Source organism: Glarea lozoyensis (genome assembly GCF_000409485.1).
Source record: "Glarea lozoyensis ATCC 20868 chromosome Unknown GLAREA5, whole genome shotgun sequence".
NCBI classification, from domain to species: Eukaryota; Fungi; Ascomycota; class Leotiomycetes; order Helotiales; family Helotiaceae; genus Glarea; species Glarea lozoyensis.
The window spans coordinates 227,559-249,168 of NW_007361000.1; the positions used below are offsets into that span (position 1 = coordinate 227,559).

At 46.4% G+C, this 21,610-nt stretch overlaps 5 protein-coding genes across 5 annotated transcripts; 2 read left to right on the plus strand and 3 right to left on the minus strand.

Moving 5' to 3' along the window:
• Positions 1-384: 384 nt before the first annotated feature.
• GLAREA_04268 (uncharacterized protein) lies at positions 385-1,466 on the minus strand (the record flags this gene model as incomplete). Its single annotated transcript, XM_008086645.1, has 4 exons — positions 385-451; positions 505-830; positions 884-994; positions 1,044-1,466. 4 exons carry the CDS (start codon positions 1,464-1,466, stop codon positions 385-387), a joined length of 927 nt encoding a protein of 308 aa, XP_008084836.1.
• A 566-nt stretch (positions 1,467-2,032) lies between these two features.
• GLAREA_04269 (uncharacterized protein) lies at positions 2,033-2,857 on the minus strand (the record flags this gene model as incomplete). The annotated part of the gene is made up of 1 exon (XM_008086646.1): positions 2,033-2,857. One exon carries the CDS (start codon positions 2,855-2,857, stop codon positions 2,033-2,035), a length of 825 nt encoding a protein of 274 aa, XP_008084837.1.
• Positions 2,858-4,692: 1,835 nt separating this feature from the next.
• Positions 4,693-7,149, minus strand: GLAREA_04270 (WD40 repeat-like protein; the record flags this gene model as incomplete). Its single annotated transcript, XM_008086647.1, has 5 exons — positions 4,693-5,353; positions 5,407-6,538; positions 6,585-6,824; positions 6,879-6,981; positions 7,030-7,149. The coding sequence occupies 5 exons, from the start codon at positions 7,147-7,149 to the stop codon at positions 4,693-4,695; spliced, it is 2,256 nt and encodes a 751-aa protein (XP_008084838.1).
• A 2,619-nt stretch (positions 7,150-9,768) lies between these two features.
• GLAREA_04271 (P-loop containing nucleoside triphosphate hydrolase) lies at positions 9,769-14,759 on the plus strand (the record flags this gene model as incomplete). Its single annotated transcript, XM_008086648.1, has 6 exons — positions 9,769-10,083; positions 10,139-10,445; positions 10,591-11,448; positions 11,498-11,597; positions 11,645-11,665; positions 11,714-14,759. The coding sequence occupies 6 exons, from the start codon at positions 9,769-9,771 to the stop codon at positions 14,757-14,759; spliced, it is 4,647 nt and encodes a 1,548-aa protein (XP_008084839.1).
• A 4,710-nt stretch (positions 14,760-19,469) lies between these two features.
• Positions 19,470-20,500, plus strand: GLAREA_04272 (uncharacterized protein; the record flags this gene model as incomplete). Its single annotated transcript, XM_008086649.1, has 4 exons — positions 19,470-19,570; positions 19,617-20,281; positions 20,333-20,400; positions 20,456-20,500. 4 exons carry the CDS (start codon positions 19,470-19,472, stop codon positions 20,498-20,500), a joined length of 879 nt encoding a protein of 292 aa, XP_008084840.1.
• Positions 20,501-21,610: the final 1,110 nt, after the last annotated feature.

Sequence of the window (21,610 nt, forward strand, 5' to 3'; positions counted from 1 at the left end):
TCGGGCCGAAGACGGCTTTCCCTCGTTTACTACTAAGTTGCATATCTATGAAGTTTTATCTCTACCTTTAAGATATCACTAAAAGTTTTTTTGTTTTACATCTTCACATTAACTGACTATCGCCAACTCCTAGAAATCTTAAGGAAAGAAAATTGACAGCTCGGCTGCGATAACTTTCCATCCAATGTATAGATCTACTTCAAACAATCCTGCCTGCTAATAGGACGCAAATAATCCTGCCTGCTCATAGGACGCAAACAATCCTCCCTGCTCATAGGACGCAACAACCCTCAGATCGACCCATAGCAACAAATAATAGACACAAATAGGTAGGTGCCCATGTCTGCCAGCCTACAACATAGCGCTCGCCTTGACGCTCCAACTCTAAGCGGGCAAATCCGGAGTTTCATCCGTCTGCTGTGTCTTGGGTTTTACAATCGCCAGTACACGACTAAAAAAACACGTTTGTTAGCTTCTCCCCCGAGGAAGGGGTAAATAACATACTTCTTGGTTGCAACAACATAGTCGCCCAACTTCCTAACAGGATACGACAGCAGATACGCAGGAATCCACCACTCCGACGGTTTGGAATCATATTTATTCACATTGGCTTCGTATTTCTGAAAGATCTCCCCAGTTTCTTTGAAGTTTTCCCTATCATCCCTACACATTCCGCTTATGATCCTGTTCCTAATTCCAGAGTAGCGATGCTTGGCAGTGCTAACAATGATGTTGAGATTAAACACAGTAAAATAAGTTCCGAAGCTGACAGCAAGAGCGGTGATAATTAGATTGCGATAACCAAAGGTGTCGGATGTGCTCCATATGGACTGAAAGTCTCCATTAATTGAGCACAATGTAGGTGAGTTGTGTTATGACTTACCGTGCAAAACGAAAGTGGCAAATAGAATATGCTCACGTAGGTTAGAAGCTTTACAGTCTCTCCTAGTTTAGTTGACGCCCTCGATTCCATGACTGCGCTCGCAGAGAAGAGCTTTGATTGTCAGCTTCTGACTGAGACACCTTGTGGCATGATCACTTACTCCGTCCCTTAACGCAATGGCCTTTTCTCTCTGTCTAGTGAACTCAACTTCCAGATCTCTCAACTGCTTCATCGACTCATTGCACCTGAGGACACCTTTTTTCCTGCCAGTTTCACGCCGCCCCTTAGATTTCCTACCATGTAGCCCTCGCGCTTTTGAAATCTCCCGCTCGCAAGTTTCCCATGCTTCTATGTTGAGTCTGACCATTTTGATGATTTCTTGGAGGGTGTTGATCGCCCAGAAATATCTCTGGGATCGGGAGAAAAAGCCGTCGTCGAACATTAATCTGTTATGTGCATCAAAATCAAAGATATTGCCGTCGCCCAGTAATTGATCTAGATAGTTGTAAACAAGCGTCCACTGAGTCAGCACTTCTGCTATAGCAAATGCTGCAAAATGGGCCAAGTTTTGAAAACGGGTCATATTGCACCAGGGCGAGTACCGTTGGCGAGGGATGAATTTTCCACAGAAGGTGCGATCTGGGACTAAGAGGACCATCGTACAATAACCTTGGTGGTACTCTGCAAAAATATAGGTACTTAGTCAGTACAATTGAACCACTTGGACAAACAGAATAAATACCAAGGTATACAAACTGTGTAAATTTGTTCCCGAAAGAATGCAAAAATGCCGAATGGTTTTGGCAGCCTTCCCTGGTTCCAAGATGGCGTATAACCTGAATTAAAACTCAAGTCGTATTGACTCCTATCAACGAGTCGATAACACGAGAATTGAAGAACGTCGCATCGGTGATCAAGCAATCTATAGAAAGATGTGGTGTTAAAAACATGGTCAGTCATAGCGAGACTTAAATTTGTGGGATAATTTCCATCAAAAACTGTCCCAAAGAATGGCTGTTCACTTGGTTTCCACCCCGGACTTATCATAGTGTTGAGGCCTTCAAAAATTCTATTTGTTTAGGTTTCATTAGTCTTTGAAACTTGTCTACAAATACGTATGTATATGTATAGGAATGTTCGCGAAAATGCTTACATCAACCTGTGCCATGCAGCTATAGAAGCAAATTGCTGGAAGTGAAGCGGTAAAGTATAAGGACAATGAGTTGAGTAAGCGTTGACATGCGAGACGTCGATAGCAGCGCAGGGAAGAATCAAGGAACCCAGAACGTCATCTATCCATTTGGACTCGCCCCTAACATAAAATGTATTCCCCTGTTGGTTTCTATTCATAGGCGTTGCTTTCGACTTTTGCTGAGTCATGTCGAGGGTTCCAAGTTCGTAAATCACAGGCCGGTATCCATCTTCGAAATCAACGACCGCAAAATTACCCCCATTCTCACGGAGCTTGACAGCGTATGCACGAACGAGAACCTCCTTCTCTTCAACCTTCTCTTGAAATTTTTCCAAGAAGATACGTCGATTATCATCGGGAATGCCTGCAATCCCCAGCTCTTCAAGCCTCGCAGCAAGGCCAGCGTCGCCATTTGAGAGATAATCCAAACTGATTTCGACAATATCTGATTCAAAGCCGTCAACAAAACGGTGACCATACGGTAAAATCCGACATAACTGCTTTTCACAAGCCCAGGAATCCGAGTGTATATCATCGTTTCCCCCAGGTTTGATATCGGGAAGATTTATAACGACCTCATCAGAAATCGTCCCCCGCCCCGCATTCAACCCCTCCTTATCAATCTTCTCCGTATCAGCGCGTCGCCGTTCCAGCACCTCAACCCTCTTAGCCAACTCCTCTATCAAAGTAACAACCAACCTATCAGTCGGAATATGCTTCAGAGCATCGTTTGACGCACAATTGTCAGGCGCCGTATTTTCGGGAGCTGTATTTTTCTCCATAGCGATTTCCGTGCTTGATTAACGTGCGTCTAGAAGAAGGACGCGTCCGGGTCGTCGAGTCCTTATGAGTCTGTAGCCTTGTACATCCTGGATACCAACAGCCAATACCAAGCTGCAGGAGGATTTCCTCATCAGTCCATACACGCAGCGTTCGTGCCACGTCCCGCACATAAACGACTGCTCAGCGCATAATCGCCTTCCACGAATGGATAGAAGAAAGAGAATTTCAAACAACAGGGGAGTGGATAACCAATTCCCCAAGGAAGTCAACCCAGCTGAAGGAATACCACAATCAACAGCCATCACGTGATCGTCACGATCCATCGTCATTGTTCTTCACCACCTTTCTGATTCCTCCGACCTCAGAGCTAGATAGGACATCATAGTCGGTTCTGAAGATGCACTGATTTCAGAACCAAATCTTGGTTCCTACTTTAGAGTGCACTGCATGTCGCGCGCCCGGAAAAATGCGTTGGCGGAGAGGGCAATGGTTGGCAAGAGATACACATCAAGCTACCCAACGTAGGATGCTCGACATACCTGAAACTCATCAGCCCAAGTCAAACAAAAGGAGGCACGAATCTTAACGGCAGAGTATAGATCGTAAGTCGATCTCGCAACGACTCGAGAATCGCATGGGAACCCAATATGTCCAAAGACTCTGTATCCGTCGAGTGCGAAGCACATTGGTACCGGCAAAGAAAACGAACAGACATCGCAATACACACCTCTGACGACAAAGTCCCATCGAAATCATCAATTGAACGACGCATGACTACTGAATCGATGTGTCTAAGACCTGGACGCATTCATGCCTGGCAGTTGAAAGCGCAAGGAACAAATCAAGGAGCGGTAGAAATCTAAACTTCAGCACAAGCCAACCTCCTCGTGACCTACTCCAGTATCATCCCTTCCCTCTTTTGCAGACGAGAAAAACTCTATTGACTACAGAAAATCCTCATTATATATATCACCCTTAATATTCCCGCCTAATAACAACCCAAGCTCCACTCCGGAGCCTTATTCATTATAGAATAAGGACGATAAGCTAACCTATTCTTAAAAAACCCTAGGATTTAAGTATATCCATACCAAAACCCCCCTTAACCTCCCTTAATCCCCAAGCAAACCCCCCCAGTCCCCTCAAACAACCCCCTCAACCTACCGAAATCTTCACCCAATAAACCCTTCCAACCAAAAATACCACAATCGATCTCATCTCCATCCCACGTTCTCACAGCGCGGTTCCACTATCTACCCGCTCTCCACCCCCCTGATTTCATAGTCAAAAAGAAGTTATAGATCTAACTACAGGACAGAAGTAACGGACGCTAATCTCGGGCTTTACTATAGGACCGGACTAATATTAACCCAAACGATTTTAGTCACAAGATATACATTGTGACCAGTAGCCAAGAAGGAAAACCCCGCCCTCAAAGCTTAGTGTAATCTTATCATGAACGCCAGATTGCGACGCAATAAGCAGCTAGATCAATTCAGCTGGCAAGCCAAAACACATGCCCTGTTTCAAATAATCCTTTCATATTCAATACACCCAGCTCAAAAAAAGCCACTTCATGAATACAAACACAATCCTCATTTTCACCCTTAATCCACCCCAGTCCTACCTTTCAACCCAGTCCTGTCTTTCAAGGATATTTCATCCGATCAACCATATATATCAAATCCATTCCAGTACCTACAACCAGAAAACAGAAAATTAAACGCCCGCTAATATGCACACCCATCCAGTTTAATCCCAAACTGTGATTTTTATCCCGAACACCAACCCATAATCAATAACCCCGTGACAAAAGAAAAGAAGGAAACCGACATTATGGCGCTGAGGACTCGGGTTTAGGTGCCGAGCTGGAAGATGATGCTGGTGTCGCCGCAGCCGTATTCCCATCACTGCCCAACAGTGTTGGTGCAATTCGCCGTTTCTTTTTCTCGCCGCCTTCTTCTCTCTCGCTCTCGCTGTGATCTCTCTTCATACCACTTACAGAGCCTGTTGTGCTTCTCGGGGTTTGCGGTGGAGTGGTCATGGGCATACCGCTCATGAAGTTCATGTTGCCGGCCGCAATACCAGGCATCGACCCACCGACAAGTGTGGGATTGCTTATGATTGAGCCAGCTGGTTGGGCAAATGACGATTGTGTGGCCACTGACGAAGTCGAATTCGACCTTGTCGGCGATGAAGGTCTGATGTTGGAACTGACCGATACAGCTGTAGGAGGAGGCGATGGAGCGACTGACAAGTTCGACGATGTCCGATGATGGTGCCCACCAGCTGGAAATGGCGACGGGGGCGCAATCGAGGTTGGAGTCGCCATTGGTGTGTTCTGAGAAGAGGAAACTGCCGTGTTGGTAATCATTGGTTGTTTGGCTGTTGGCACCTCGCCAGCATATACTTGACCCAACTCTCCGGCTGCGAACGTCAAGGTGGAGCAGAAACCATCCGAAGATGTCATGAGTAATGTTTGACCATCGTTTGACCTACATCTAGTTAGTTTACAATTCGTTGTTTAGACTCTCCGTTGGGAACTTACCAAGTCAGATCCGTGAATGTAGCACAGTGTAGATTGCTAACAACACAAAGGGGAGTTTGTTGCTGTGTGTCATACATCAACACCGAGTCTTCAGTGGCCACAGCATAAACCATTCGATAAGGTAGCGAGAACGCCATAGCAGGGCCAGGAGTTGCCGCGTTTGTCTCTACTTCCAATGGCTTTGGTTTGGGTGAAGATGTTGGTCCTGAGAGATCGCTTGTTTGCGATACGAGTGGAGGTGGTTCCATGACGGAACTTGCTAATGATTTCTGGATCATTGCAGGTTCTGGAAGAGCTGTCATTGTGTCTGATGAAGATGTGTCAATCGTGATATGTTTGGTAGGAGGTGTTGACTTTCGAGCGGTGTAGAAGATGGGCGAGCATTTTACCACAACTGACGGCTTCTTGTGACCCGGAAGATGAGCAATCGGAGGCTTGTTGATTCCTCCTCTTGTGTAAATATAGACGGTATTTGTGACCTCGTACAATGTCTTTACCGTTTCATCGAGACTTTTGTGCTGTGTCTGATATTGACCTGCGGGTGTGAAGAGAAGGCTTCCATCTGGTGTGAATGACAACCGGCGGAAGAAGGATTTGAGCGTGTCATTGGCGTAGATATTGGCATTTCGCAATCCCAATCCAGCGTACGGTCTCGGCGAAGCCTCCATTGGCATCACAGCCGGCAATGGAAGTGATGGTGCTGGGGAAGCCGACCTTCTTAGTGACATTGACGGAGAGGCAGCCCCAAATGAGGACCTCCTGCTGTGACTGATTGTACTTGGTGGGTTCATTGGTAGTGCGAGAGATGTTGGTGTGCCAGGGCACGAGGGCACTGGAGATCCTACACCTGCTGCAAAGCTTTCGGCCGACATCTGTGATCGAAATCCCATGTCTGGTGGGGCGGGACTGCTCGATGATATCCTCCTCCCAGGCAGATCCATCTTCATATTATTGCCAATCTTTTTCGGGATTTCGTCTCTGTTATCCAGCACATAGCTTCCATCTTTCGTTCGCAGTGTGTAAATATGGACTGAGCGATCGGATGATTGTGTCGCGATGTATTCGTTGAGAGGATCCCAAGCAACTCCTTGAACATAATGCTGATGCTCTGCTATCTGCCGTATAAGTTGGCCTACATTGATTAGCCATATACTTTGCCGTTCGAGCATCACACATACCACTTTGTGCGTTGTATATTCTCGCAACATTGTCCATACTGCCAGTAATGAAATACATCCCATCCGGAGACCATGCCAAATCGTATATCTCTGCCCCGGTTGATCGACACATATGTCTCACCCTCCACGATTCCTTATCCTCGAGAGCATCTTCGTCGCCGAAGTGTGGTTTTGGAGTCTGAGAGTCGGGAACCCATATCACAACGTTGCCGTCGTCGCCCGCAGAAGCCAAAATATCGCCTGATGAACCCAATTAGCGTTGTTGATAGGTAAACAAAGTCTGAGCAGACATACCTTTTGGTGCCCAGCGTACCACGTTTACCGCTTGATTGTGTTTGGCCATCGTACACAGGTATTCCACCTTTCGATCCTCACCTTCAGCGTCGATTCTCCATAGCTATAGCCGGTCAGCAAGTCTCAGAGCCGTGGTGTTGTGGTCACCTACCCTAACATTGTTGTCTCCTCCTCCGGTTGCTAATCGACCTTTCCCATGAGGTTGGAAGTCTGCAGAGTATATGGGGGCATTCTCCTGGTGCCAATTCACGATAATCGGTGCCGCCTTCATGGTGAGGTTGGTGGTGCACGCAGCTTGAAGCTCTACAATCCGCACCTGCGGGGAGGTTCGATGTTATTTCTTTCGTGGTGGTAGAGGTATACGTTATCGTGGAAACTGATTGCGGTTGAATTGGAGTGTTTGGGGGTATTTGGGAATTCTTCTGTGCAAACAAAGAAATGGCGGAGTGGGTGGTTTTGAAGGTTGCAGGATGAGGAAGAGGATGAGGTCGCCGGCGTCGTAGGTCCAGCCAATGCAGTCGGGTACAGTAATAATAAGGTCAAGGCAGGGATTGCAGGGAGAGCCAAGGGCGGAATTTGGCTGGAACACGGCTTTTTTGAATCGTCGTCAAGATGCAAGCGTCAGTCACAGCAGGATTGTGACCTGGGTTCGAAGAGACGAAGGGGGCAGAGAAGGGAGTTTGGTTGGTGTCAAGTGTATGGTATGGTAATGCAAGCACTTTAGCTTCAGACGGGACCGTGGAATGGTACGAGCACTCCGCCTTATGCTTCGCGAACGACGAATGATAACGTGCCAAAGCGCGTTTGTTACCACGATGGATGGAAAGCCAACCCATAAGCAAATCAGATTGTTCGTACAAACGTGATTTCTTTGCTCAGTATCAATTCCATTAATAGTCTGGCACAGCACAAACGAAACCCGCAACGATCAGGTTTGGTCGTTCTAAGCCTCTGCACGGCGCCTATTTGTCGTATTTTGAGGGGAGGACGCTCCATCTTACCTCACCGGCTATGAAAGAGCCGTGGCTTGACAAAGTCAGAGTAACAGGGAAACTTAGTCGTTTGCGCGTTACAAACTTTCTTTGAAGCGGCTATTGCAGCGATTAAATAGAGATTGTGAAGCAACCTTGGAATGCAAGAGACGAGAGCCAAGTGAGGAGCGAGATAGGTATGTGAAGAGCTATAGAACAAGCTGGACAAAGGACTATAGTAACAGCATGATATTTCTTTAGGTCACCTTACTGCACAACACAACCTTCAACTATGCACTCTGTAGATAAACTCTTTGACTCAACATTCTCAAATACTGTGCCTCCAACACTCCATTGAAGGTTGCACCCACAATTCTCTAAAATAGTCACCTGACCTACTATCACGTGAGCAAGCCCCTTGTCCCAAATCCCCTCCACTTCTTGTTCCATCGCTGTCGCAAAACCCATCCTCCACTACTCAACTCCTTCCTCAAACATCTCCTCGACCTTTTGGACACCTCTTTGCATACCGAGTAACTCATTCGACACCTCTCGACATAACTCAACGCATAACTCTTCCTCCAAAACAAACTTCCAACTCCATTCTGCACCTCCACTGCATATTCGACATGTCGCAACCCCAATGCTGTACGATGCCATTCCCCGGCTTTGGAAAAGTTGTAGCCGCCAGTCCATCGCCCGTAAGCAGCACGGCCACTGGTTGCTCAACGTCGAAGATGCAGAATTACTCATCCCACTGTCCACCTGCAACATGAACCCAACCTCCCTTCCCGCGGTCTTCACCGCTCAACAAAGTGCAAAGGCCGTCAGCGGTCATCAGACGGCGTGGCATGCAAGCATCAATATACTGAATGCAATGGCCTCAGGTCTGAATCTTCCATGTCGTGCAACTGACTGAATAAGAGAATCGACATATATAGCAGATCAAGCTTCCAGACGAGTCATCCATGATGAGTAAGGCTGAGATAGCTGAGCTTTTATGGTTGCCATTGAGGCTCTACAACTGGCAAGCTGAGTCGTCGTTCCACAGGAAACCTTCGATACCAAGATTAGACAGTCAGATCCACCGGAGCAACGATCATGGTGGGTCCTGCGTACTTTTATATCCTCACTTCCTTGCAGCTGCACCAGCAACTCCTGCACGCTCAACCTCGAGTCAATCTCAACCTCTCACTCCACTTACCCATCTACCGGGACTCGGTCGACTATTTAATTATCGTTGCCGTCCTCTACTTTTTGCTCCGCAGATCCCTCCATTTACACATATCTTCCGGTCCCTATCACTCGAAGCAATTGCAAAGTCTCCCTCACCTTCTACTTCTCGCTTAGCCTGTCTGCCCCTCCCCCCACTTCAGAGCTTCTGCACCGACTGCGAGTTTCTCCTACTTATTGCCAACCACTTCCTATTTCTCTCTTTCAATTTGCGGCATCACCACATTTTGGGAAGCGTCCCCGGTCTTCAAGCTTTAGATCATTCCGTACCAACCGTTGGCGGCTGTACTCATTGGGGCGTATGGGCGCATCGCCCAGGAAATCTCAAGTCCCGACACACCGGTTGAGTCACCGTATGATTTGATTGACAGCTGAGTGAGCAGAGACCAGTCTCGATATAATTCCCAGTTCCAGCAACTTATTTTCCTCAGTTTCATCTCCGACGTCAACACGGTGTAGCAAATCATTCACCAACAGAAGCGTCACCTTCACGGTTGGTTCAAACATTTTGAAGCTCTTCGGACGACTATTGTTGGCCACCGTAAGCTGTGAATGACTAGTGTGGATCTCTCCAAATCTGCTCTAATATTTCTCGTGCAGTTTTCTTCTCAACAAGTACAAGAATATCATCATTCAGATTATGCAACGCGTCGAAAATTTCTGTCAACCGATTTAAGACAATCAAGATGCTCGAATCAGACTCGAGATCCCTTGCTGTAGGTGGTGCAGGCGCTGGGTTGATTTTACTGCTCACTTTACCTTCAATTTTCGGCACCCTATCCCACTTTCGATCTTCAAAAGTCAAACCGTCTGTATACGAAGACAAAGATGGAGTTGCTACGGATGTATCGATTGCAAATTACTCTGCCAAAATCCCTAAAGCCCTGCTTGCCATATTTACTCTCTTTGGCTTATTCTCCGCCATCGCCTTGGCGATTCTGAGCACGTTGGACTCGCGCATGGTCATGTTTCTAGACAACTGGTTAAATGTTGCTCAATGGGTAAGTAGCACGTGACATAATATCATAATACCATGTATGAGCTAACACCCCATAGGTCCTTATACTTGTACAAACTGCGGTCATATTAACAGTTCGGGATACAGTTCGATCGTATGCGCTAGGCGTTTACACGGCCCTCTCAGCGACCATTCTGCTGTCAATCCTTCTTTTCCAAGACCAGCTCATTACAACCAATTCCCATGCCCGTCCTAATTCTGTCGAGCTTGGTCTTAGATCTATTCAGCTCTTCGTTGTAGTTCTGTCTGGGTTCGCCAGCGTGTGTATACCCCGCCGTCCAGATGTCTATTATGCTGAGAAGCTAGTCGACAGAATGACGACTGTGTCTGCCCTGTCTAAATATAGTAAGTTATCTCCACACAACTCTTCTCACTTGCATTGCATACTCCTCGTATTTTTGTTCGGCCGAGTCAATTTTCGACGTTTGCCCATTTCTTGCTGTCAGCCACATGAAGGGGTTGTGAATACAAGAACTAACATACGGCCCAGGCTTCTCGTGGATCGGACCACTACTCGCACTTGCACGTGACAGGAAGCGTCTGGAGCTCGTCGACCTTCCAAAAATGAACCATCTTACTCGCTCGAAAGACTTGATGAATTCTTGGTCCGAAACCAAGCACACGAAACCACTCTGGGCAGAGATCATACTCGCTCACAAATTCCCGTTAATGCTTCAGTGGTTTTTGACCTTGGTTCAAGCGTTTGGAAACGTTGCCCCTACATTCGTTACCTACAAGATCTTGCAACTGTTGGAAAAGCGTGTTCCAGGCCAGACCGTAGGTCCCGAGGCTTGGATTTGGGTGCTCACCCTCACTTTGACAACAATCGCTTCAGCATGGGCGGAATCCTGGTTGTACTGGATATCGTGGTCCGAAATCGCACTTCCTGTTCGAGCCCAATTGTCTACCTTGGTATTTCAGAAGGCTATGCGGAGAAAAGATGTCAAAGGAGCCTCCGCGAAGGCCAACAAGAAGGCGCCTGGAGATGACGGTGCTCCCACAGACACACTAGCGAACGCCGCAGTCACGGACAAACCAGAAGTTGTGGAAGATGATAGTGATCCTAAGGGGAAACAATCGACCGTCAATCTTATCGCGATTGATGCGAAACGCGTTTCTGACTTTTGTTCATTCAACAACTACTTTCCTGGATGTGTTTTTAAACTAACCGTCTCGTTTACATTTTTAATCAGCATTATCGGCTGGAAGTCTTTACTAGCAGGATTTGCAGCTATGTCTCTGAGTTTACCAATCAACATTTACTTTAGCAAGAGATACTCTGACGCTACAGAGAGGCTTATGAAGGTGCGAGATGTGAAGATGGCTGTGGTTACAGAGGCGTTGCAAGGTAGGAAGATACCGGATCAAGCAGTTTCAGCTACTAATCGGTCCATTAGGTATTCGTCAAATAAAGTTCTCTGCTTTGGAGACAAATTGGCATGATAAGATTGGGAAAGTACGTGAGACTGAGCTCACTGAGCAGTGGAATGTATTTGTGTAAGTGGCTTGCCTCACGTCCAAATCAAATGCTAACATTGTGACAGGTCTGACGCTTTTCTACTCTTGTGAGTTGACCATGACAAACGATGGCACAATATACTGATGTAATTTAGTTGCTGGATTACGAACCCGATAGCTCTCGCCGCGACCTCCTTGGCCGTATACGCATGGCTGTATGGCGAGCTTACTCCCTCGGTTGCATTTACAGCAATTGGGATATTTGGTGCACTCGAAGTCACACTAGCTGTCATTCCGGAACTTACTACCTATCTGATTGATTCGTGGGTATCCATCCATCGCATTGAAAAATATCTGGCCGCCCCAGAGATATCTGAAAACACGAGCGACGGTCCGAACATCTCCTTTGAGGACGCCTCGATCGCATGGCCTTCTGACGAAGAAAAAGTGGATGGCGATGAGCGATATGTTCTTCGAAATCTCAATTTCTCATTCCCCCCCGAGGAGTTGAGTGTGGTGAGTGGCAAAACAGGGACTGGTAAATCTCTCCTTCTGGCATCAATTCTGGGCGAAGTCGACTTGCTTTCCGGCAAGATCAACGTTCCACGGGCTCCCCATACATTGGATCGTCACGACGATTTGGCGACAAGGGCCAATTGGATAATTCCTTCCGCTGTCGCGTTCGTGGCTCAAATCCCTTGGATTGAAAATGCTAGTATCAAGGATAACATCCTCTTTGGTCTGCCGTATGACGAATATCGATATGAAAAGGTCTTGGAGGTCTGTGCCTTGAAGAAAGATTTACAAATGTTAGGTGATGGAGAAAACACCGAAATTGGAGCGAACGGTATCAATCTCAGTGGTGGTCAACGATGGCGAGTTACCTTTGCAAGAGCGTTATATTCAAGAGCGGGTATATTGGTTCTCGATGACATCTTCAGCGCTGTAGATGCTCACGTTGGGCGTTTCATCTTTGAACGCGGTCTCACTGGCGAACTTGGTGTTGGTCGAACTCGAATTCTTGTGACGCATCATGTCGCGCTCGTCAAATCGAAGACGAAATATATTGTCGAATTGGGTGATGGAACCGTCGAACACTCTGGTCTCGTCAAGGAGCTTGAGAGCGATGGAACTCTTCAGCAAATCATTAGTCACGAAGGAGCTGAGATTAATGATAGCGGTTCGGCTACGGCTATCAATTCTGAGGACTCCAGCGACGGAGAAGGCGAAACACTTCTCAAAGTAGACTCGAAAAAGAAAGACGCCAAGAAGTTCATTGAGGACGAGGCAAGAGAAGAGGGTAGGGTCAAGACTGCGGTTTATATGAATTATCTCAAGGCCAGTGGAGGATTACCTTATTGGTCTTTGGCCGTTGCTTCTTTCGCAGCTGTGCAGGTTCTTATCACAGGCAGATCATGGTGGCTTCGACTCTGGACGCGCGATAATCAGCATACGTCAATGACCCACGCATTCACGTACTCATTCCAGGTCCATTCAATGGCACCCAACTTTACCACTTCGAGCAATCCGATGTTCTATGCGAATTCATCGGAAATTCCTGATCACCCACTTAGCTACTGGCTGGGCATTTATGTTGGTATCTCAATTGTCTCGGCTTTGATTGGTACTTTCCGATACTGGTACATATTCACAGGGTCAATTCGCGCTTCTCGACGTCTTTTTGATGAGCTCTCTTTCACAGTCCTTCGAACGCCTTTGAGATGGATGGATACGGTTCCATTAGGTCGGATCCTTAATCGCTTCACATCCGACTTCTATGTCGTCGACGCTCGTCTCGCCAATGATATTGGTTTTGGCGCGAATAACGTGTTCCGTTTGATTGGAATTATGATAGCAGGAATCTTCGTCTCTCCATGGATAATCTTGTTGTCGTTCGTTCTTCTCACCCTTTGCGTCTATGTCGCTCTGCAATATCTTCCCGGAGCTCGAGAAGTCAAACGGCTGGAATCGAACGCAAAGTCGCCTATTTTTGAACAATTTGGCTCAGCTCTTACCGGCGTGAGCACGATTCGTGGATTTGACAAGTCGTCGATATATATCTCCCGCATGTTCTCAAAAATCGACGATCATAGTACCTCATACTGGTATCTGTGGGCTTTCAACCGCTGGATGGGCTGGCGCATGTCAATCGTTGGCGGTTTCTTTGCAACATTTGTTTCCATCTTCATTCTATGTATGAAGAATATTGATGCCGCTCTAGCTGGATTCGCACTCTCATTTGCTCTGGAATACTCGTCAACTGTCATCTGGACGATTCGGCACTACGCAAACCTAGAATTAGACATGAACGCAGCAGAAAGAATCATCGAATACTCCAACCTCCCCACCGAAAGTCTCGAAGGCATCGACCCCCCCGCCGCCTGGCCCTCCGAAGGCCGCCTCGAAGTCACCGACCTCGTCGTCGGCTACGCCCCCGACCTCCCACCAGTCCTCCAAGGTCTAACCTTCAACGTCGCGCGCAAAGAACGAATCGGCGTCGTCGGCCGCACCGGCGCAGGAAAATCCTCCCTCACACTCGCACTCTTCCGCTTCCTCGAAGCCCGCCAAGGCGCAATCTACATCGACGGCCTCGACATCTCCACCATCAAACTCCAAGCCCTCCGCTCCCGCCTCGCCATCATCCCGCAGGACCCCGTTCTTTTCTCCGGCACCGTCCGCTCGAACCTCGATGCGTTTAACGACCACGATGACTCTGCTCTCTACGACGCACTCGCCCGCGTGCATCTCCTAACTGGAACGAACACGCCCGAGTCGGCGACTTCGAACCCGAATAAAAACACAAATCCCTTTGCAAGTCTGAGTTCGCCTATCACGGAGGGCGGTCTCAATCTCTCACAAGGCCAACGCCAACTCCTCTGTCTCGCCCGTGCCATCGTCTCGCGACCTAAGATCATGGTCCTTGACGAAGCTACCTCGGCCGTGGATATGGCGACAGACGCCCTTATCCAAAGAAGTATTAGAGAGGAGTTTGGGGATAGTACCCTGATTGTGATCGCACATCGGCTGAGCACCATTGTGGATTTTGATAAGATTCTGGTCCTGGGCGAGGGGAGGGTGGAGGAGTTTGGGAGTCCGAGGGAGCTTTGGGGGAGGGAAAATGGAGTGTTTAGGGGGATGGTGGAACAGAGTGGGGAGAGGGGGGAGTTGGAGAGGGTCGTGCTGGGGAAAACTAGTGAGTGAGAAGAGAGTGAGTGAGTGGAAGGTGGGGAATCGTGGTTGAGGTGTGAAAATTGAGGGAACGAGCATTTTCTTTTGGTAGGCGGGCGTTAGGACGAGTTGTTCTTAGTCATGCGAATTTGTTATTCAGAGTAGATATTTAGATCGGTTGCTACTTTTTAAACTATAGCATACCTGAATTTTCTGTGCTTGTTGCTGAGGAGGTGATTGTGAGGGTGAAGACGTTGAATGCTTACCGACGGGCTGCATAGGGTGAAAAAATGCTGAGATCGAAATTCTGGAGCTCAACATCGAATGGGACTATGAGTTCAACATACCTGAGGGTCTTTATCCTAGTTGTGTGTTTTAATTTCTACTATGAATAAGAAACACCGTAGTCTACCTACCTAAACCAGCTGACTAAAATAAATTAACTTAGTCAAAAGTCGCCCAACAATCCCGGCGTCCGCAAAAAGGCATCGAATTACAAAATTAGCCTATAGTATATATTAATCTAAGAACTTTTATATTCTCCTAACATCTCTTTTCAGCTAATCCTTGGCACTACATCTACATCTACCTCGTATGAAACAACCTCTTTTATCTCCTTAAACCATTTGCATCCTCTCATATGCGCTTCCTACTTACCTCCCTTTCTATGAGACGCGACCTTTTCTTTCTTACCATGTCAACAGTAGCTTCCGTGTCTGGCATCGGTTTTCTGGTTTCCCAGCGATCGGTTCTTGTATTTCCTCTCTACCCGCGCTTGCAGCTTTTCTCGACACTGCACTGAAACCTGTGCTTGTGGGAATGGAGGCGCGGTAGGCTGGCTGGAAGAACTGTGGTTGGAGAGGTATGCAGAGTGTTGTGCTAAGAGGAGGGGTTTGGGAGCCATCGAGGTGACTAACAGACACGTTTATATGATAATTCTCTACTTCCCTGATCACGGATGGAAGTAACTCCATAAGACTGTGAAGAGGGGGGTTGTGTGCTAGTTTGAGGTGTACGGGTGAGCTCTTCTGCTGCGGCGGGGATTTGGGAGGGGTTGTTGTGATAGGGGTTTATGGTTGTGTATGGTTGATTAAGGGTTGTGGATTGAGCGTGAGGTGAGCGATATGGGTGTGGGGTGGAGGTTCGGGTTGTTGGGTTGATGATCGGAATTGTGAGCAGATGTTATTGACGGCGGGCTCCCCAGTGTGGCCCTTTAGTTACTACTGTTCTAAAAGAATGCCAATACCACTGAGAGTGGGATTATGGGTATAGGATCGAGTTCACAATAGCCTTTTGCACGCCGGCGTCTGCTCGAATTGGCGTCGAGATTTCGGACAGCAAGGAAGCTCACGGAGAATCTTGCTCAGTTGAAGGTCATGACAACGTAGAAATTCTGTCTCTGCTCGTTCTACGGAGAGTCTTGGTGATTGAGACTGTAGGGTGTTGGGTTTGTAGACACAAGACGCGAGGTCCTTGATACAGCTCTTAACTTAGTGTTCCCGACCTGACCAGCATTGTTGGATTCAAGCCGTAGCAGAAATTGCATCGATCTCACACCATTGTTTCGCATAACTTACGGTACTTAGGCTCTTGTCGAGGTCGGAGGTCTTGGACAGACATGAAGATTCTGTAGATCTTGGATGAATTGAAGTTGCGTGGAGTGTTCGGAGCACGCTGCTATGTCGCTGATGAAAGAAGGTTGGACTTTCGAATTGTACGGTTTTGGGTCTTTCGAAAAGTAGCTTTGATGGAGAGTGCAATGGGCCTGGAACATAAGGATATTCTGAGGTTCCGATCTGAGTATTAATAATCGTGGAATAGAGCCTTCGTATATAGTGGGGCGCGTCAAGTCATGTCACGGCCCTGCGCAACAGGTTTAACCTGCTCTTCAAAAGCTTGGAAGATCCCCAGGTCATCCGGGAGATTAATCAATTGGCGTGTGTAGGAAGTGGAGCGAGCCATGCTGGCAGGCTGAGATTCTTATGGCTGGAGTGTCTGAGGATGGCATAACAGTGTCTTGAGTTTTCCCAGGAGGCTGTTTTGATTCAGCAGTCACAGTTCCGTGCAATGGTCTGTGTGTCCTGGATCTGCCTTCTACTGTGATGGTAACGGTGATTTCGAATGCCCGAATACTCCGTGGAAGTGATTCAAGGGGTTGATGTTTAAGCGAGAATGGCCTTTTTCATCAACAGCCACGTTTTCACCTTTGAGAAGTCTCAAATCAAGTGCCGTATCTCGCATCCGGTATATTTACAAAAGGAACGCCATGATCTTGGGCAGCATAGTCGTTGGGTAGTGGAGTACGTACCATGTGTTCATGTACGCTTTAGCCTGTTGATGCTGCGTTGCGGCGAGGTACCTTCGATTTGGAGGACGTGGCTTGGTTTGTACGTAGTTGGGTTTGGTAGAGGTGGGCTCAAGAATTTGGAGAGGTGGCCTTGTAGGATTGAAAGTGTGGGTAGGTGCCTGGGTTACTGCATGAGGGGAGGGGAGGAAGATGTTTGTGGGGCGGGATTTTGCGGGGGAAGTAAGTCTGATAGTGGCAGAAAGGGCGAAATTCTGTAGGGTAACGAGAAATGAAGGGTAGGGAGGTACAATATGATCAAATGAAGTCTGTACTTCCATTCCTGCAATTTCCAGGAAACGACTTGTGAATCTAATCACTCGTGTTGAAACTAAAACAGTTGTTAGACAGAGTTCTAGGGGTTTAATCAGAACAGAAGGGCAACATGTTTCGAGCTCTGCGAGTTAGAAGGCTTTACAGTAAGTATGATTTGCCCGCCCATAAAGTCATGACACCGACCTATCGCGTGTATGCTAGACCTTGCACGAGAAACAAAAGTGAAGTTTGGAACAATGGAATAAGACAAATGGGTTCAAGAAGTTATAACGTGCTTTTTATACCAGCTTGATTTTTTTGTAGTAATGAATGACCACTTTAGTAGCATAACCTCAAAGGCATAACCTCAATCAGAGAAAGGAAATGGAAATCAACAGTGTATACTGCAACAAAAAGAGAGATTACTGGTTTTTGGGAACACTTTACTAGTCGCAAATCAACCTAACATTGGAGGTATCCGGTATTGAGGATTATAAAGTTATCCCAGTTATATTCATAGATGGTTGATGTGAATTTGGGATAATATTCGGCGTTCAAACCTGGTTCGGCGTTCAAACTCCGCTGGTTAATGTATTCGGTGGAGACTACGAAACTAGAAAGGCTAAATCATGGATGGGAAACACTGGAGTCGTTGCGAGTTGAAAAGGTTTTGATTAGTCAAGGACATCAAAATTTGGGTGGCGCTCCAAATGGTTTCATGGAGGTCAAAATAATTATCCACTGTCCATACATCTTTTATTCATCCGTGTTAAGCAACTGCCTGTAACGTAGGCTCAGTAATTACCAAACTTTTTGCCGTGACTTGAAGACGAATTACTCTCTTGATCTCATCCGTACCGTACGCATTTGTAGAGCCCATGCGACAAGTGTCTTTTGAAAAAATGAAGTAAATCTGAACACAGTTGCAACAGACCATGTGCTGGCTGTTTTTGAGAAGGCTTGGGAATTCATCGCTTGGCACTCTACAGGGTACCGCCACAAGTTTCTAGAAACGCGACGATGTTGCCCTTATAGTAATGTCTAAGGTTTCTATTTTTTTCTAAAAGGATAATTTTACCGTATTTGGGTGACAGCCTTATGTGCATGCGTAGTGATAGAATAGCTTCGAAGCTTTGAATCAGTAATAAGGTAACTGTAGAAAAGTGTTAGAGCGGTCGGATGTATACATGTTGTGTCTTTTTAACACTTGAATACACATTTCGCATACAGTCTCTGAAAAATGGTACGTACGTCGCACTCTTCTATGGTGTTACAAATCACATTTCATCAGACTTCGTCTTGGTAATTACAAGACTGTGTAACGCCACCAAATCGATTAAATACTTATACTCAAAAGACGATCAAATACCTGTCTTTGACTGCTGCGCAAGACAACAGTCGATCTTCGAAACATCTCATTTTATTCAGTTACTCGTCGCGTCTATTCACAATACACTTATGCTCCAAAGTTAGGTACAGAAACTTCAAATAATGTTTACAGCATATTCCAGTGAGTAAGCTGTACTTACCACTACTAGCGTAGCATGATTTTAGTGTTATAAGCTTAATTGTAGTGTGGCAGCCACGAGTCTGACAGATGCGTGCATGAGGTGTCACAGCACTTCTCAAGTGGCTGAATGTACTTAGACTTCATCCACTCACGAACAACATTCTTCTTCTCCCAGAATATGATGTGACAAAAACACGTTCGGTAGTTGATCTCTTGGGATAATCACTTCGTATCCCAGTCCGCTGCTTTAGCGATAAAACATTTTTTCTCCCTCGACGCACGTCTTCCCATGACTTTTCGTCCAATAACTGCAAAATGTTGTGCAAATGATAGTTCAACAAGTCGGGAGATCTTCTCAATTCCTTCCTCGAGGAGTAAAACTCAGGGATCTTGATTCCAAATCTGGCTAAGTTGGGTATTCTGCCAGCAGAAGTATCATTTGAGGGCCACACTCGTCACAACAGGCTATTTTCCCAGTCCTCAAAATGCACAATCAATGTACCCCACCAGAAGGTAATTCCCGCATATTACCAGGTCACGATACGAAATATGTACGTGAAATCAGAAATCGTAGATCTATAAGAAAGTGGGTTGGTGTCGTGATCGAACTGCAACCAAGCAACAAATTATCAAAATGAAGTTTCAAGATATAACTTCGGTGCTAGCCTTCGCTGGTAGTGCTCTGGCACATGGTGGAATTTTGAGCTACACAATTGATGGAAAAGACTACATCTCGTAATTACTCCTCAATCACAAGATGTTCTTAAGCTAACACCACTAGAAACCCCTACCATCTCAGCGACATGACCACCAACGGCGCTGGCGATGCAGACATTCCAGATCTTACCACCCCAAGTATCCAGCGTCCTTACTACTGGTACCCAGTCGAAGACGTCGAGTCCTCAAACATGACCTGCAACTACAACGCCATCTCCAACGCCCCCGACTTCCACGCCACCGTCCCAGCGGGCGGTAACATCACCGCACACTGGACCAGTCCCGAGGGCGGAATATTCCCCTACGTCGGCCTCAGCTGGCGCCACAGCCATGGTCCTATGCTCGCATACCTCGCACGCTGTCCTGGGGACTCTTGCGCAAACTACAAGCCCGAAGGCGCGATCTGGTTCAAGATCGCGGAAGCCGGGATGCGTCCAGGAGAGAAGGACATGACTCTAAACAGTGCTTGGTGGCAATCAGAGATCAACGGGTATGCGGGATACGATGGGGAAGGCTATCACTACCCTGCGTATCCAGAGGGATGGTCTTTTAATTTGCCGAAGAGATTGAAGAAGGGAGCGTATCTTATTAGACATGAGATCATTATGACGGCGGCGAATCCGGCGCAGTTTTATCCGAATTGTGCACAGCTTATGGTTACGGGTGAGGGGGATAAGTTGCCAGCGGCTGAGGTGTTGGTTGCGTTTCCGGGGGCTTATAAGGCGTCTGGTAAGTGAAAGTCGTGTGTCTTAAAGTTCAAGTTTGCTAATGAAGTGATAGATCCTGGAATCGTGATTGCTGACTGGGCGATGGGATGGCAACCTGCTGAACCGAGATACAACACTAGTGTATGTATTCATCCATGATGAGATTGGTCAAAACAACAGCTAACATGAAAAACAGGACTACAAAATGCCAGGCCCAAAGCTTTGGACTGGAGGAAACTAGTGACAGCTACATGCCAAGTCCGGAAGTAAGTGAACAAATTTGGGGTGTAGAGTCAGGAAGAGTATGAAGGACTGAATGTACATTCATTTTGTAATTTGACGAATATATCTGAATCATGGAAGTAGCTTCTGAGATGAAATTTACGTCGTGGTTTTGACTTCGGGCTGTTTTTGATTCGGCCCGGGTACGGTGTAATTTGGTGGCAAAACATGGTGGTTCGAATATAAGCAAGGTCAGTTTTTTCTATGTGTGTTTGGTCAGCAGTGATAGAAACATAGTAGAAAAATTTTGTGGGGTATGAGTATCTAGGTAGGGTGAGAGTTCCTTTGGTTAGATCCTCAAGGAAGTTGCCATTGTTTCGCATTCGAATATCAATTATGGATGGCGAATTGAGACATTGCCAGGTTTGACAACGCTTGAATGGCTTGTATTTCGGATAGAAGTAAGATTATTTTCCTAGGATAAATGAGCTTACCTTTATCGTAGTTGAGGAGCTCGCACGAGCTATTTACTTACAGCGGGTGGACGCAAGTCTACGCACAGCCCATGATTTACACCAAAACTCACATATTTGACCTATAACTTATTGTATATATAACCTCTTTCGTTATACCTAAAACTTATAATGAGAGTTATTTATTACTAATTCATTAATTCTGTCTCTTTAGAACTGTAAATATCCTATGCTTTTCTCTAGTAAAATCTATTCAAAAGGTAGCTACAGAAAAATATCGGATTTACTATAGTAAAATAAGCGAAATAACATAGGTCAGTACCTAGGTATATATCTTTGTACATCGGTCGCTTTTATTAGTAAAATAAGCTTAAATTTAAATATATATAAGTTTAAGTAGTTCTCATTCTATATATTTAAGGAATAGTAATTTGTACCATTTTCGTAGTTGTAATATCTATCTCAAAAGGGGGTGTTTTGTGCTTATTTGGTGGGATTTGAGGGGTGTGCGTAGACTTGCGTCCACCCACTGTAAAACATTTGCGCACTTTTGACATAGTGATAATACTTGGTTTTCAACAACGTATTCTCTGATTCTAATCATGTGTATTAGATGGTGATTTACATTGAGGACATTGATTACAAGCAAGCGATCA